Source organism: Girardinichthys multiradiatus, chromosome 8 (genome assembly GCF_021462225.1).
Source record: "Girardinichthys multiradiatus isolate DD_20200921_A chromosome 8, DD_fGirMul_XY1, whole genome shotgun sequence".
NCBI lineage: Eukaryota > Metazoa > Chordata > Actinopteri > Cyprinodontiformes > Goodeidae > Girardinichthys > Girardinichthys multiradiatus.
The window spans coordinates 28,176,476-28,193,496 of record NC_061801.1 but is presented as its reverse complement, the minus strand read 5'-3'; the positions used below and the strand labels follow the sequence as shown (position 1 = coordinate 28,193,496).

General features: G+C 39.6%; 1 protein-coding gene across 4 annotated transcripts in view; it reads right to left on the bottom strand.

Moving 5' to 3' along the window:
- Nucleotides 1-17,021, bottom strand: part of nsmfa (NMDA receptor synaptonuclear signaling and neuronal migration factor a) — a 78,681-nt gene that overhangs the window by 32,247 nt on the left and 29,413 nt on the right. For 2 of the 4 annotated variants that reach the window (XM_047373425.1, XM_047373427.1), the window contains exons 2-5: nucleotides 14,512-14,573; nucleotides 13,330-14,211; nucleotides 12,005-12,071; nucleotides 10,497-10,502 (exon numbers count right to left, since the gene is read on the bottom strand). In XM_047373425.1, the coding sequence (XP_047229381.1) occupies nucleotides 10,497-10,502; nucleotides 12,005-12,071; nucleotides 13,330-14,211; nucleotides 14,512-14,573 (1,017 nt within the window). The remainder of the gene's footprint in view (nucleotides 1-10,496; nucleotides 10,503-12,004; nucleotides 12,072-13,329; nucleotides 14,212-14,511; nucleotides 14,574-17,021) is intronic. The other 2 variants (XM_047373426.1, XM_047373428.1) reach the window with 2 other exon arrangements.

Here is a 17,021-nt window from a genome sequence, read left to right as displayed (position 1 = left end):
CACCAGTCTTGCTTCGTGTATTGGTGCACCGCCTTCAGAATACAATGTTTGAACCATTGGATGCACATGGTCCTCAAGAATGGTTCGGTAGTCCTTGGCAGTTACGCGCCCATCTAGCACAAGTATTGGGCCAAGGGAATGCCATGATATGGCAGCCCACACCATCACTGATCCACCCCCATGCTTCACTCTGAGCATGCAACAGTCTGGGTGGTACGCTTCTTTGGGGCTTCTCCACACCGTAACTCTCCCGGATGTGGGGAAAACAGTAAAGGTGGACTCATCAGAGAACAATACATGTTTCACAATGTCCACAGCCCAAGATTTGTGCTCCTTGCACCATTGAAACCGACGTTTGGCATTGGCATGAGTGACCAAAGGTTTGGCTATAGCAGCCCGGCCGTGTATATTGACCCTGTGGAGCTCCCGACGGACAGTTCTGGTGGAAACAGGAGAGTTGAGGTGCATATATAATTCTGCTGTGATTTGGGCAGCTGTGGTTTTATGTTTTTTGGATACAATCCGGGTTAGCACCCGAACATCTCTTTCAGACAGCTTCCTCTCGCGTCCACAGTTAATCCTGTTGGATGTGGTTCGTCCTTCTTGGTGGTATGCTGACATTACCCTGGATACCGTGGCTCTTAATACATCACAAAGACTTGCTGTCTTGGTCACAGATGCGCCAGCAAGACGTGCACCAACAATTTGTCCTCTTTTGAACTCCGGTATGTCACCCATAATGTTGTGTGCATTTCAATATTTTGAGCAAAACTGTGCTCTTACCCTGCTAATTGAACCTTCACACTCTGCTCTTACTGGTGCAATGTGCAATCAATGAACACTGGCTACCAGGCTGATCCAATTTAGCCATGAAACCTTCCACACTAAAATGACAGGTGTTTCAGTTTCATTGTCCAACCCCTGTACAGTACATATGGATAAAAACAATTTGTTTATATTTCTCTTCTTATATACCTACATTTAAAATGTCTTCACTGAGAGCAAGATCGAACTAAACTCAACCTCATGGTTTGTGTGCACAACTTGGTGAATAAAGCTGATTCTGATTCTCAGTATGGAATAATTTTTAAGCAACCGACCGGTAACTATTAGAAAAACACAATAATTTGTGCAAAAACACAAATACAGTTTTGTTTGGTCTAGGTTATGCAATGCTAACTTGCGATGTACGTTTTCAGTTGTGAGTTCTACTTTCCTCACTCGTATGATGTTTATGTGCTCGGTGTTTGTTATATGTGCACTACACCTTCAAGCCAGTGTTTGGTATACGAAGGCATGTTGTTTCAGATTAAATAAACATCAAAGTATCCATCTAAATCCTGGTGGTGCAGGTGTTGGATTGATTATGTTAGCAATGTTCCTGCGTGATAATGGCAGCTGCAGCAAAGCGGTTTGTTCAGGTGAGCTGTATTTTTGAAATAACTGGTTTGCAGTTTAGCTTAATTTCTTTTTTTTGTCTGTTATGCTAATCACACACCTATGGACATGTCCTTTTAAAGTTCGGAAGAAAATAAAAATACTAATAATCAGAGATCATTTCTACCCTAAGTTTAAATGTTGAAGGGACTGGCATGACAATATTATTCTGTTTAACTGTGGCCCAAAAATTATTGTTAATTACTGAGAATTGTTTTCAGTGGCTCACTGTTATTTTATAATACAGTGTATGGCATTACTGGTTGCTACACTATCTTATTTAGTAATACTATTTAATTATGTTTAGGTAACAAAGGTTCCTGGTTAGGTTCATAAAACCACATTTCTTTTTAACTTTTATGATAAGATTATGGTTTTTACATTTTGCAATTGAAAACAAAAATTGCAGGACTTGCTTTTTTAATATTTCCTCACAAAACAGTAACTACGGCAAGAAACAAATGTAGTAAACAAAGGTCGGGGAATATGGAGAAGTTCGATTAAGCTGAAGTTCTTTGATTGTAAAATACATTATTTGCTAACTTCATTTTATTCTAGTTCTTTGTTAACTGTAGTAGATAGCAACAAATTACACTAGAGTCTTGGAGATGAATATGTTTTCAGCTTGATGAATAAAAGGCTGTCATGGCTGTTTGTATGAGGAAAGAGAAATGTTGACCAGAAAAGCAAATCCCTTGCATTGTTAGTTAAAATCAATTACAACATTGTCTCTGTAACTATGTTACAAATCTACACAGTTATACACATGTATATCTCTTATCAATTCAATTCAATTCAGTTTATTTATATAGTGCCCATTCACAACACATGTTGTCTCAAGGCACTTCACAACAGTCAGGTACATACATTCCAATTAATCCTAACCATTGAACAGTGCAGTCAGATTCAGTTATTTATTCAAATTGGATAAAACGTTTTTCTATCTAAGGAAACCCAGCAGATTGCATCCAGTCAGTGACTTGCAGCATTCACTCCTCCTGGATGAGCATGTTTAATTGTTGCTATCCAAATCAGCCTGACCTTATTTAAATTTGTAATTGGCCCCTAAACCCGATAACTGGTTTTACCATCATTGGTGGAAACAAGTGGCATCCTCAAATGCATCGAGTCAGAGATTTGTAGCAGTCACTCCTAGATGAGCATGTAGAGACAGTGGACAGTCACTGGCGTTGACTTTGCAGCAATCCCTCATACTGAGCATGCATGTAGCGACAGTGGAGAGGAAAAACTCCCTTTTAACAAGAAGAAACCTCCAGCAGAACCAGGCTCAGTGTGAGCGGCCATCTGCCACGACCGACTGGGGGTTTGAAAGAACAGAGCAGAGACATAAAGAGAACAAAGAAGCACTGATCCAGGAGTCCTTTCTATGGGAAGGAAAAGTTAATGTTAGTGGATGTAGCTCCTTTAGTCATTTCATCTAGAAAGAAAGAACAGAGCCAGTTTTCAAGGTTAGAGTCTAAAAGAGAGCACATACAGTTAGTCACAGTTAAAGCTCAGTCAATTTCCATGTCTAGGAGAGGGAAAGGGTTAAATACTGAAAGACAGGGCCATGTGGATCATCTGTAGAAGTTGAGAATTAAGTTGTTGCCAGCAGAAGCTTGGACGATGCCCCTCTCCAGAAAGGTGTCACAGGTAGACACAGTCAGGCCAGGTGTAGCTTCTAGGAAGAGAAAAGAGAGAAAACATAAAGTTAAAAACTGAAAAAACAGCAAACAATGCAAAATTGGAGAGTAGAGTAAGAATGTAGCGAAGAGGGTGAAAGTGGTCATTATGTCCTCCAGCAGCCTAAGCCTATAGCAGCATAACTACAGAGATAGTTTCAGTTTCAGTTTATTTATTTATATAGTCCTTATTTACAACAATGTCGTCTCAAGGCACCCCACGGCGCGGGGCCCCCGGGGAGGCCAGACCAAACCACCGAGTGTCAGAGCCCGGCCACCCCCGAACGGGCCACGTGTAGGGGCACTAAGTAAAATAATAAACTGATAAACTTTGTCCATCTAGAGCCCACTGATGGCCATTGTTATACTAAAAACCACAAGGATTGGGATACCTCTCTCTGTCAGATTGACCATAACCATTGGAAAAGAGAAGGGGTCATACAGGTAGCAGAAATGGAGGGTGTGTTTGCACCTCAACCATAACTGAGCCAGTTTAGGCTAAACCTGACTCCCCCTTACTCTGTCCAACAGGGAGGGAGGAAGGCTCCCTCCCTGATAAACTAAGCCACTCTAACTATAAGCTTTATCAAAAAGGAAAGTTTTAAGCCTAGCCTGAAAAGTAGACAGGGTGTCTGCCTCACGGACCAAAACCGGGAGCTGTTTCCACAGGAGAGGAGCCTGATAACTAAAGGATCTGCCTCCCATTCTACTTCTAGAGACTCTAGGAACCACCAGTAAACCTGCAGTCTGAGAACGAAGTGCTCTGTTAGGAACATATGGAACCATCAGATCTCTGATGTATGATGGAGCTAAATCATTAAGGGCATTCGAGTTAGTCAAATGATTGCAAAAATAAAAAAATTATTATATTTACAGGGTTTTGCACTATTATTTGCTGTTTATCGTGGCCATTAGTATGTTTAAAATCAACAAAGGCTTTTGTTTTTTTGCCCTATCACTTGCTGCCAGATTTTGACATAATACTCTATGCAAAAGCACCAGAAAAACATCCTTTCATCTTACCGAGCTCCTCCCATGTCGCCTCTACACACAGTATCCATGCACCAAGCAACCAGCCAACACTCATTATTAATGGCCTCCGCATGTGGCTGTGTGGGAGTGGGAAGTGTGTTTATCTGATGGTAGGAAAGCACATAAACGTAGAGGGGGCCATCAAAGGAGAGCGGACATTTTTATTCAGGTTCTTTGTCCTCAGTTTACCTCCAGTGGTCTGAAAATTTAACCTGCAGCAAAGGTTCATCATGACTCGACTGAAAGGATATAGATACATTTAAATGACCTGCGTTGTGCACTTGTTAAAACATTCTTAATTTACTTAATGCATCCATAAAATACAAGTGTTAAGAAAGATCAAATTTCTAATACAATGAGAATAAAATCTTGTATTGAATTCTAGCTAATGAGATTCTTCTGAGATCTTTTTCTTGACTTTGTTACACAAAAATACATCAACTATATAACTAAATCACATTAAACGATATGAGGCATGACATTTTCATCCTTAGTTTAAAAGGAAGAGGTGAGGTCATGCCTGCGGGGTTGGGTTAACAACAGCATGTCTGGCTGCTGCGTAGATTAAGTGTGACTATCTTGTCCCAAAAAGGCAGTTAGCTTTGGCTTCGTTGCTGTCTGGCAAAAACCTTGTACCTCCATTTTTAGTCATTGTTGTTTTCCTGTGTTAATCAACTCAACTGATCACCCTTCTCATCTATCGATAGTTTTATTGACACATATCTAATAAAAAGTATGGATTTACATTTAGAAGCAAAATCTTTCTTTTACTTCCTGAAAAGTTACATTTTTGTTTTTTCTGTTTGATAGCAGTGTAGAGCTTGTTTAACTTAATTATTTGGTAAAGAACACTCCATAATAGGTCTTGCTTGAACAGTAAGAATACTGCTAATTTTGTCTTTCATCCCTTTTAACATGAGGTGGATTATGTATTTTTAGCAACAAGCAGAATCTTGGATTAGCAAGAAAATTAGCAAATAAAGTAGTGCTAGCTTCTTCCTGACTGAGTGGTCTTTTAGCCCATTTAGGTACAAGACCTATTTTACTGTTGATGATGACTCTCTCTTACCAGCTTAAACCAGCATCTTCACAAGGTCTTTTGCTTTTATTCTTGAAAAAATGTTTACATCAGAGACACAGAACCCGTCTCCTTTATGAACTGCCAGATGGACATTCCCATTCTGTTCATACCTATATATAACTGTTGGAACGGATCAGCATGGCTCCTTCATACAACTGAATCCAAAAAAGGTATAAAACAAAACAACTGGACTTCAGTTCAAAGAAAAGTTGCACACTAATATTTGCAATTTGCTCAGACATTTTTCATGCTGTGATTGGTGATTTTATAAAGTAACTTGCAGCTTTAATGACTCTGACACTGCAGATGGATGACACCGCGATGTCAAAGGAACCAAGATGTACTGCCTGGTGCTACATTCACCATCTGGCGCTTTGTGACAGAGCCTCTGGGTCTGCGTGGGATGGTTTCTGAACTTGCTAGTGGAGTAACTACCCTTCCAAGTGCTACAGAATCTCACTCAAATTTTCCAAAGGCTTTAAATTAAACATTTTTTGTCTTATGAATTTTTGACAGAACTTTACAGAAAATATCTGCAAGGAGAAAATCCAAAGGTTGTGGATTGATGCAGGTTATGTGAGCCCGCTGACATCCTCACATGGGCTTTTGACCTCAAAGCTTAGCCAGAGGTGAGATTCCAACTATAACCAGTGTGAAAAAAAACTTCACTTAGCATAGCCTGTCAGGGGACGCTTCGTACCTCAGGATGACGTCTGCCGTCTCCTGCTCCCTCTCTCTTCTTTTTCTTTGCACAAATCCCCGGAAAGCCCTGCCAGGACGTGGCACAGTATTAAAGGGATAAGAGGGGGAGACTGCTGGCATAGGGAGGGGTAGGGCCGTGCAGGGAGGCTGATGCCATGGCTTCTAGCTGCAGGGTTTATTTGGCTATGAATGAGACTCTGTTGTAGGTATGGCAGCAGATAGCTTTGACAATGAAAACAGACGGGATCACTTAAACCAGCTCAAAAAACATTTCAGTCTATCTTTGTAACACATATTCAAGCCAGGAGGGGGATATGAGCTAATATTAATTAGAAAAACTGATTTCATGACCTATTGCAACATGTTAGTTTGATGTGTTTACAATGAAAAGAAGAACAATTTGCTTTGGGGTAATGTTCTACTTTTCCTACTTTACCAGAATCCTGCATGCTTTCATTTAGAGCGTACTCTCTCACTTTAAATCTCTTCAATAAGCAGATCACTTTCTGCTTCTTGTTTAATATTTATGCATTTATCAAATTTATTACAGAGCAAATCCTTCTCGTTGAAGATTTAAACCACTGCAATTGATCTAAACCAAAGGAAGAAAAGTTTTTCTTGAAGCCCCATGTTGTGACACTCCAACTGTGTTTCGTCTGTGCTAATGCTGGACGTCGAGAACAAACTTGGTGTGAAAATTGTCGCTTTCAAAGTGTCTTGATCAGTGTTGATAGTTGTCAGCGATCCTGTGAAGTTGTTCAACATTTGCTCAAACAAGAGACCAAACTGGAATCTAAACTATTCCAGCCCTGCTAAAGATAATGGTGTATGTGTTTACTAATAGCTAACAGTGGGTGTTTGCATTCTTTGATAAATTATTCAAATTTCTGAGGACACAAACTGAAAAGAACTCTCAGATTTTAGCAGAGTTTAATACATGCCACTGAAAAGTCACTTCAGACTCAATTTATCTTCAGATCTAGCATTTTTTCTAAACTAATTACAATGCCTTGCAAAGGTATTCATGCTCATTGCACTATATCCATTTATATACCTCAAACTTAAATGCACTTTAGTGGAACTTTATGTGATAGACTAACTCAAGGTAATTTTGAAGCGGATAAAAAATGTGTACAAATAAAATTAGGAAAAGTGTGACATGCATTTGCATCCAGCCTCCATTACTCTGATACCCGAAAATAGAATCAGTTACAACCAGTCGCCTTTTAAACTCATTGCCTAATTAGTAAATAGAGTCCACCTGTTTTACAAGCAGCTGATAGGCACATAGTAACTTTGGAGGAGCTGCAGATATCCAGATGCTCAAGTAGGAGAATCTGTTGACACAATTACTACTTGTCCACACCTCAATTTTGGCCTTTATGGTAGGGTGCAAGAACAAACACATAAGTCTTGTTTGAAGTTTGCTACAAGCCATGTAGAGGTCATAACATACATGTGTAAGAGGTTAATCTACTCATAAGACAAAAAATTTTTTTTTCAGCCTACAAAGAAAATGCTTTGTGAGGCCATAAACTAAAACCTCACATCACCCTGCACCAAACATCCCTTGAAACATGGTAGTGGCAGCATCAGGATGTGGGGATGCTTTTCTTCAGCAGGGCCAGAGAAAGAGGTCAAAGTCAATGAGGAGAAAAAAACCTGTTAGAGGCTGCGGAAAACTTGAGACAGGATTGGAGGTTCACCTCCTAGTAGGACAATGATCCTAAACATGCAGCCAGAGCTACAATGAAATAGTTTAGATAAAAGCAGTGTTAGAATGACCATGTCAAAGTCCAGACCTAAATTCCACTGTGAAACTATGTCAAGACTCAAAAAGTGAATGCTCAGTGTCCAGCACTTGGCATAGTGGCAGAGTGTGCGACCCATATACAGAGGCTTCAGTCCTCAACACAGGAAGTTCTACAAAGTGTTGACTCAAGAAGGCTGAATACAAATGCATGAGTCATTATGTATACTGTAAAGTTTGTGCTTTTCAACATTACAACATGGGAATGGATACTTTTTTCCAGATAAAGTAAATCTAATCAATTTATTGTAATAAACTAACACATAACAAAGAAACAGAGAGGCTCATTTGTCTTCTGGATGACCACTGATGTCTGTGGCTAAGTAAGAGATGCCTAAATCTGGTAAACATTATTCAATGCAGTGCTTTAGATCTTGTAACATGCTTGACAATTATTGACAGATTTAGCCCAAACTTTCTACTTTAACTAGTGTTGTGCCATTAAACAACTCTGTCTCACAGTAAAATGCGCAGCCACATTGTCTACAGTTCAAAGCATATTTCTTTCACCACAACAGCTCTCAGATACCTGTACATTGTTCTCCTGATAGCTTATTTCTGGCCACCAGCACCATCAGTCCCATTCACATGAATCCCAAGTTTCTTTTTCTTCTTTGTAGTTGGAAAAAAGTTGGAATCCAACTCAATGATGGCACAGTCCATGTCCTAGAAGCCTACTGCCTTTTTTGTGTGGATATAAAATGTATTCTATCTGTGAAACTATCACAAAAAAAAAACAAATCTTTTTTAGTTTCACCGTAGCAGTTGGAAATATCTGTATCAAGAGGCTTAAAAGTGTTGTTGAACATTCGTGTGAACTTCTTCTTTAAATTACTAGTTGTTTCATTTTAGGAAACGTAAATATTTACGTCTAAAAAAAGAAGTAAAAACTCAAAAATTCAAAATAAATTACTGAAGTGATAAAGCTGGACTGAAAGTTGAACAAAGGCCAACTAATCACTTCTGTAGAACTGAATTTCTTAAATGTTTCACAGTTAACAAAGACTGAGCGGTATGACAGAACAAGTTAAAGACAGACTTTACTTTAAGGCACATTTGATGATTCCCACCCTAACAATTTGCTCAGTAAAATAAATTGTATCCATCTCACGATGGCCCAACCTTCAGTGTAAAACTAATGGGTTTTGCACTGTGGACAATTACACATTTTTATGTTTGATAGCTATTACTGTTGGGTAAGTGAGATAATTTGTGCTGTAGCAGAGAACCTGAAGAATGGGAGGTTAACATTTTTCATCTTGGTTGAACTCTATCAGTGTTAATAATTTCAGCAGTTACCACAGGTACCAGTTGATCCATGTTAGTGATGCACAGTGCATGCAGCAATGACTTGTTTTTGCAGGAACCTTTTTTTAGCCATTTTTGTGTAATATTAAGGTTTTCCAATTCTGAAAACTAATAGATTATTACAGTAATAATTAGGGGTACACCGATTGCAGTTTTCTTGCCGATCGCTGATTACGATCTTTAAAAAGCCTGACCTGCCAATTCCTATTTTGGCAAATACTGGTTTTATTTTTGTAACTGACAGTAAGATGCAATGAGGTCACAATACACTTTCAAAGTTCCAATCTATATTTTATTGAAAAACACTGAACAATACCAGTGAAACAATACAAACCTGTTTTAACTGCACACGTGGCAGTGCTCTCAAATATAAATGAAACGTTTACAGCATTGCAGTTCTTTAGGCTTTCATTTTTCTCATTTTAAAAAGAAACAAAACTTACACAATAGGTTAGACAAGTAGATAAGATCGGTGGATAAGATCGGTTTCACATGTATGTATCGGCCGATCACCTATCACCCAAAATTAAGGAAATCGGGACCGACTGATCTACCGGTGCACCCCTAGTAATAATCTGCCTAAGTGGTTGCCACAGGAAAAAAAAACTACTTTTAAAGTAGTCTTTTGTGATTGTTTTAAACTGCTTTCCTAACTTCATGTGCACTTAGCTGTGATGCAGAAGTAATGCTGGCCTTGGCTGCAGCTTGCATGAAGGTACTGTTGCATTTAGGTGCTTCGCTATGCCTTGATCCCATTTATTTGTCGGTTTATTTGAACTATTTAGCTCTTATATTATTAAAACTCGCAGATAACTTTCTGTTAAAATACAACTGAATGGTTTACATAAACAAATGAGGATTTGTACAATTTCTCCTTAACAAATCTTTCAAAGCCAATATTGCAGCTTATTTTCAAGTTCAGTTGAAGTCAGGCGGTTCAGATTCAGTGATAATTAGGACGGCTGCAAAGTGGGATTACTGCACTCTGCCATGACTGCTACAGAGATAATAAATGGCTGAAGTGGAACTATCTGCCTGTGGCTGCTTGTGCACAGTTTGCAGAGCTTCGGTCATACAACAAAGTCATTTTCTAGACTTCAGCCTGGCACATCAACTCAGCTGCAGTGGATTACGGTGGACTTTATTATGTTGCATGAAGTCCTGTAACCTTCTGCTTTTTTGCAATAGTTCTCATTGGGGCTGATGCTGCTCATAGCTGGCATTTGGCAATCAGAGTTTTAAAAATGGTTTTATTCAAGTCTGGTAAACGAGAAGAAACTGACTGCAACAGTAGCATACTGCCATACTGTATATTCTTTTTTTTTTCCTGGACACTCATTTGTTTTCTGTGATTTAACATATGGATGAAGGTTAATTGCACACATCAGCGTTAAGGAGCAGGAGTTAAGGTCAAAACGTCAGTGAGAGATGGAAGAATACTCACGATATCCTGTTTGACGATCCCAAAATACATCCGAAAGCAAAAACAGAGGAAAGCGAGAGAGAGGAACGTGTCAGTGTTTGGAAACCATAAATAATTCAATAGGTAATAACTTCATATGATAACAGCTCTTTTGTGAGCACTTCAATAGCTACTATTAAAACTGTATATGAGAAGGGTATGATTTTAAACTTGAATCATGGACAAATAAGCCAATAATCAAAAACTTAAAGGGGAAAGTCCTGAAAAAGAAACGGCTGAAAAACAATTTAAACGTAGTACTGACATAAACAGATCACAGAAAACAGGAAAAGATCATTTTTTTAATGTGAATTGCTCATTACAGTTGACATATGTTTTATATCTAGATGTGATCTTAATAAGGATTTTCTTTTTGCTTTTGTAGGAAAAAAAAAATATTTTAAAGCAGAATTCTCGGGCTCAAATATACAATTAACACTGGGGAACATTTAACTGGCCAGTGTCCGTTCCTGAATCCCAGTACCTACTGTTGGTGCACTAACTTTATGTCAGCTGTACCCATATTTTTGTGTGCACAGCTTGCAAAACTGCATTGTATGCCATGCACATTATCTTATCTAATCTGATTAATTAGAGTTTTCCCAAACAACTGAATGATTATAAAATACAATATAAGATTAAAGGCTGTAGTTGCATCCAGAGTCAGATAAATCTCTAGAAACATATGATGCAGAGCATTTTAGACGATGTGAGATCAGTATCTTTCTTAACTAAGTTTGTGGAGTGACAGTAAGTGAGTAAAAAGTGAGTAAAAAGGGTAGAGGCCCATGGCAGCACCCACTGCTCGTTGGGACAAGTAAAAAGATACATGCTTTCACATGAGACTCCAATAACACAAGAAATCTCTCGATTTGTCGCCTATTTTTTTCGTTAGACCAGTCTAAAAAATTGTTAGAAATAGCGATAATGTTGCCAAGTTGGCAACAGTGGTTAGAGCATTACATTAAGGGTGACCTACAGAAATCTTGATTGAAACGCCCCTTATTTTAATGTTTAATTTATTTTATATACATAAACTCTGGTTATGTGTGCTGCAGCTCGTGAATATCAAGCTTCAGAACTTCTTAGTGCTATTTATATTCACATTAGTTCAGGTTTATTATGGAGGCACATAAGTGGGCAATAATAACGCTAAAGCTGTTCATCAACAGCTATGCTTAAAAATGTAATCTGAAAAATATATTTTGAGCAGTTGCATTAATTTCTTTTTTACTTAAGTATCAAATGTTTCCATTTGCACCAATTCTGCTTTTAAAAATAGACCATTACAAAACATGACAAAACACTAATTTTCCGCTTTTTGCAAGTCACTGATATAGAAATAATTTATTAGCCTGCGGAATTTCAAACCTATCTAATTTTAACAATTCTAATGATCTATAACCTGATTTTTATCTGTTTACTTTAAGCACCTAGACATTAGATTTGACAAAGTTTATATTTGCATGCCTAAAGTGTGGGAAACTTACGCCTGCATTGTTGTTGTGGCTGTTTGGAAGGAGAACATGTTTTCCTTGGGGAACCAGTTGGTGTCCTCTGCAATTTGAGAGAAAAATGGGAATTCCAAAGTTAAGGGGACAAAACAAAACAGTTTGTGTACTACAATGGCCAAGTATTGCAAAGAATGTAGAATAAAAAGCACAAAAAACCAGCAACAGCACCTCACAGTGCACCACTCCACAAATGGAGAGAGGGAGAAACAAGGGGAAGAGACAGCAGAGGAGAGACGGTTAAACGAAGAGTCACGAAATACAGAGTACCACTTCACATCTAACACCAACCCTTCAATCCCCAACAGACCAGAGAAAAACTACATTTGACGTGTGAGTTAGTGTGTGTGTGTGTTTGTCTCATTTAGTAAGAGTGATCCAGCATGTGACAGTAAAACAACTAGGGGTGTAACGATGCATCTTGCATATGAGACAAAACAATACACGATGTTGGGTTTTTCAGAATGATATCAGATCGGAGTTTAACAAAGTTTTGGAGACAAATAAATCTTGCCATTTTGTGTTTGATTTAAAAAAAACCTTAAATTTAATTTTAAACAATATTTACTCAAAAGAGAGTTGTCCAGTTCAGATGTGATTAGTCTAAAGTACGTTGGGGTAAGACAGGTCAGAACATACCCACCTATTGCCTTCTTTTACTCAACAGCTAAGGGCATTTATTGTGGTCATTGACAAACCTGATCTTCCTAACCTATGATTTGAAATGACGATGCCTCTTGGATAAGAGGTGAAAAGTCTTTAAGAATCAAGGGAAGTTCAGTCAGTTTCTGTTTATGCATACTACTTAACCCAAATGCACAAAGCTCATTTTTAGTGTTTATAAATTGTTTATATCTTGGTTGTTGGCATTTTTTTTCTAATGATACCTAAAATTTAAAAGTGATAGACACTTGGTCCATGCTATCTCCTTTTTTTATTTCAAAATAAGAGCCTCAATAATAGAATAAGGGTGTCGAGCTTAAAGCACCCACCTTCATAATTGGGACTCATAAAAATAGCTTTTGCTTACTTTATCAGGTGAAATCATATGCGGACAGCAGCTGGATTATGCAGTGTAAGGCTGTCCTCACTTTGGCGAAAAATACCACAAGAGTTTGCTACACCCCTTGAAACAACAAAGATCAAACACATCTCACTGCAGTTTTTTCAGGAAAGTGAAATGTTCAAATGTTATTTCCTCTCGGGTCAATTACCAGTGAGCCCAGAAACAGGGCCACCCCCCAACCCCTTCCCTTTTTGAATTTCAGTGCCTCTTGCTTCCTCTGTGTCCTCCACCCTCTCACCTCTCTCCAGCCCAGTCACCCGGTCCACACTCCACATCCGCTCTAGGCGTCGGTGCTGCTTGCCTGCCTCTCGTGATGTACTTTCCAGGTCCAATGACCCCTGGCTACGCGAAGGGGCACCGCTGCACGAGTCGCAAGCCAGCCCACTGCACTCTGCTTCTCCTTTCCCACTGTCACCAAGGCTACGAATGTTGTGGGCGCTGACAGAGGTCTGCAGTGGTGGTTGGGATATGTGATGGTGATGATGGCTGTGGTGATGAGATGTGTGATGGGAGTGAGACCCTGCAACTGCTTGCTGTTGTTGGTGACTACTACTGCATCCACTTGCCCCACTGATTCCACCACTGCTGCTGGAGGTAATTGTTCCAGAGACGTTGGTGTGGTGGTGGTGGTGACTGTGGCTATAGCTGCTGATGCCACGACTGCTGCTCGAGCGGATGAACTGAGTTGGAGATGAGGAGGCGGAGGATGGTGAGGTGGAGGGCTGGATCGGGCCACCTTTAGACCCTACCCCACCGCTCCTCGACTTCTCCTTCAGGATGTCCAGTTCTAGGCTCTCTTTACTGCCCTGACCACTGCTCATCAGCATACCGTGGTGTGAGGTGATGGTGTACACACGAGTGAACTCAGCAGGTGTCTTCTGGTCTTCCTCTGCTGCAAAGCTATGTTCAAGCAAGTGACAAGTCGGCTTGGTAGAAATGGTGATGGATGAGAGAGGAGGCTGATTTAAGCCCAGCTTTTCCTTTGCCAGGATAGGATCTGGTTTGTTTGTACAGCCTTTAGCAGAGGAGCAGGGAGGGAGGTGAATGTTATTGTGGAGTCCAGTCGTGTCACTTGGCAACTCTGGATCAGGACCCACCAAGTTTTCACACAGAAGGTGAGCTATAACGTAAAAAAAAAAAAAAGGAGATGAACATAGAAATATATCAGTATACATTAATTGGAAAACCGCTCAAGCTGAAGAGGAAGAAGTAGAGAAAGAAAAACTTAGGATGGCACAGCAGATACAGCAACATCATCATCTCCCTGTGGTTGTCAGCAGTTGTACTGACACACCAGTGAGCACAGATTGGCTTCTCAATAGGATGACGTGAAGCAGGTGGAGGAAGGATTAAAACCTCAAAGGAAGACACAGCATAGGATAGAGGGATGGACAAATGGCAGGACGACAGAGACGCTAACCTGATCCGTTTCGGTTTTCAGGGTGCGTGTGTGACAGGTACTCTCCAAATGCTCGCGCTGCTCTGTGGGGATACACAAACAATGACACACACACAGAGGAATTAATTCATGGGTTGGAGGGGAAGGATGAGCAGGAGACAAGACAAAAGGGAAGGGGAAAACAGAGAAAAAGGGCAAGGGACCTATAAATTATAATCCTAATTGCCTTCTTTGTAGGCTTGTGCCACCCACAGATTAAGATATGGTGGTTTTATCTTTCCTCTTCAGCCAATCTTAGTCTGAGACAGAGACAATGAGACAGCAGGAGGACAAAGACTGGAGGACAGTCTTTCAGACATAATTTCTCAGTATGACCCCAGTTTGCATTGTGGATCAACTGCAAATAGGTAAATGTGTTTGCATGTCTGACTGCCCGCTGTGTCCAAGTGTCAAGAAAAATGCTGAAACTTGACAGCAAAGTAAAGAAATTTACTCAGAGATGTGCTAGAAATATTGTAGATGAGGAGAACTCCAAAACCACTCTGATGCCATACTCTATTCATATTTATTTTACTTCTTGTTAGAAATAAATCATTCTGAAATCTGTATAGCAAAATATATTTCATCTTTTGATTGAGCGAGTTCAGTCTGGCACCTAGATGGCACCAAGCTGCACATATACATAAAATATATTACACATAAAACTCATTCATGTCTTTATGGACCTTGCTTTGTACACTAGTGCCCCTTCATGCTGGAACAGGAAGCGGCCATCCTCAAACTGTTCCCAGAAAGTTAGGAGCGTGAAATTATCAAAAAATGTCTCGACATGCTGAAGCATTAAGAGTCCCTTTCACTAGAACTAAGGGACAGAGCCCTACTCTTAAAAGCAGCCCCACACCAAAATCTCCTCTGCAGCAAACTTTACACTTGACAAAGTGCAGTCAGGCAACAGCCATTCCCCTGGGGTGGCAGCGTGATTTACACCATTCATGGTGCTCGGTAATGTAAGGCTTGCATGCAGTTGCTCAGCCATGAAAACCCATTCCAAACGTTTCTGTCTATTTTTTAAATCAAACACTAAAAGCAACATGTAAGCTTTACCGTATACTGATTGCCACTGGTTTACTGAAGAGCAAACGAACAGTTATTTACTGAAACGTTCACTAACTTTAGAAGCATGCCAGCTATGTTGAAGTTGAACTCTGGGTTGTAAACAGATGTCAAAGTTTCTAAGTCAGCATTCTAACTTTAGGGGATGCTGTATTCATTTTGCTAGCTTTAAACTGAAAAGTTCTAACTTCAAATAATAAACAGAATGCACAATTCAACCTGATCATGAGGGGGAATGAGAATTTGCCTGAGTATCAATTGCACTTTTTAAGGCAAAATACAGTTTTACTGTTTGAATGCTATTTTTTGCTTGAAATACGCTTTTCCACCAGTCTTTGCCTTCCCAGTCACCAGTTTAATATGATGGCAATCAGTAAATAAAGACGGAACAACACAGAGGCTCAGTCTTGTACTGAAGATTTCCCCAGAAGGATAATCTCTAAGTGTTCTCCTTGTGCCAGCTGTATCAATTATTGAAGCTTGTCCAGCGCAGTAAGCACACAGGTCACACATACACACTGAATCAGTGAATAGACCAACAAACCTACAATTAAAGTGCAGTTTCCAAGGGTTTTAGAGCTTCTTATGTAAACTCAGTCAAACTTAGTTCCAAGGTCACACTTGTCTCAAGGAAGAAGAGACACAACTGGAACACAACAATAGCAAGAAGTTTCATTATTAAAATTACACAGCTTTGGGCAGGTTGACCAACAGCCATATGCATGTGTAAAGGCCTTTTAATACTGATTAATATCGAGAATTAATTTAATTTAATTTTATGCAATAGACCAACACAAAGCAGAACCTAATTGTGAAATGGTAAAAGAATACTTGTTTTAAAAATAGAAATATATGATGTGAATTTATATTTAGCCCCCTTTACTCTGATACACCAACAAAAAACAATTCCAGTTGCTTTCCATAGTCACACATATAGGCATTGGAGAGTGATTTAATCTACATATAAATCAAGCTGTTCTGTGAAGGCCTCAGAGGTTTGTTAGAGAATGTGAACAAACAGCATCCTGAAGACCAAAGGGACAAATCAGGCAGGCCAGGCAGAAAGCTGTGGAGAAGGCTAAAGCAAAGCTGGGTTGGATTATAATGAAATATCCAGAGCTTTCAACATATCACAAAGCACTATCAAATCCATCATCCAAAAATGAAAAGATCAAATGTACTTTAGCTTTCTGCAAACCTACCAAGGCTCATCCATCAATCAAAACTGGGCAAGCTGGACAAGGAGAGCATTAATAAGTGAAAAAGCCAAGAGGCTTACGGTAACACTGGGGAGGCTGGAGAGAGCCACAGCTCGGGTGGGAGAATCTGTTGATAAAATAAGTATTAGTCATGCAGAGTGGCAACAGGAAAGCCCTTGTTAAAGGAGCACCATAAGAAGCCCTGTGCAGTTTGCCACA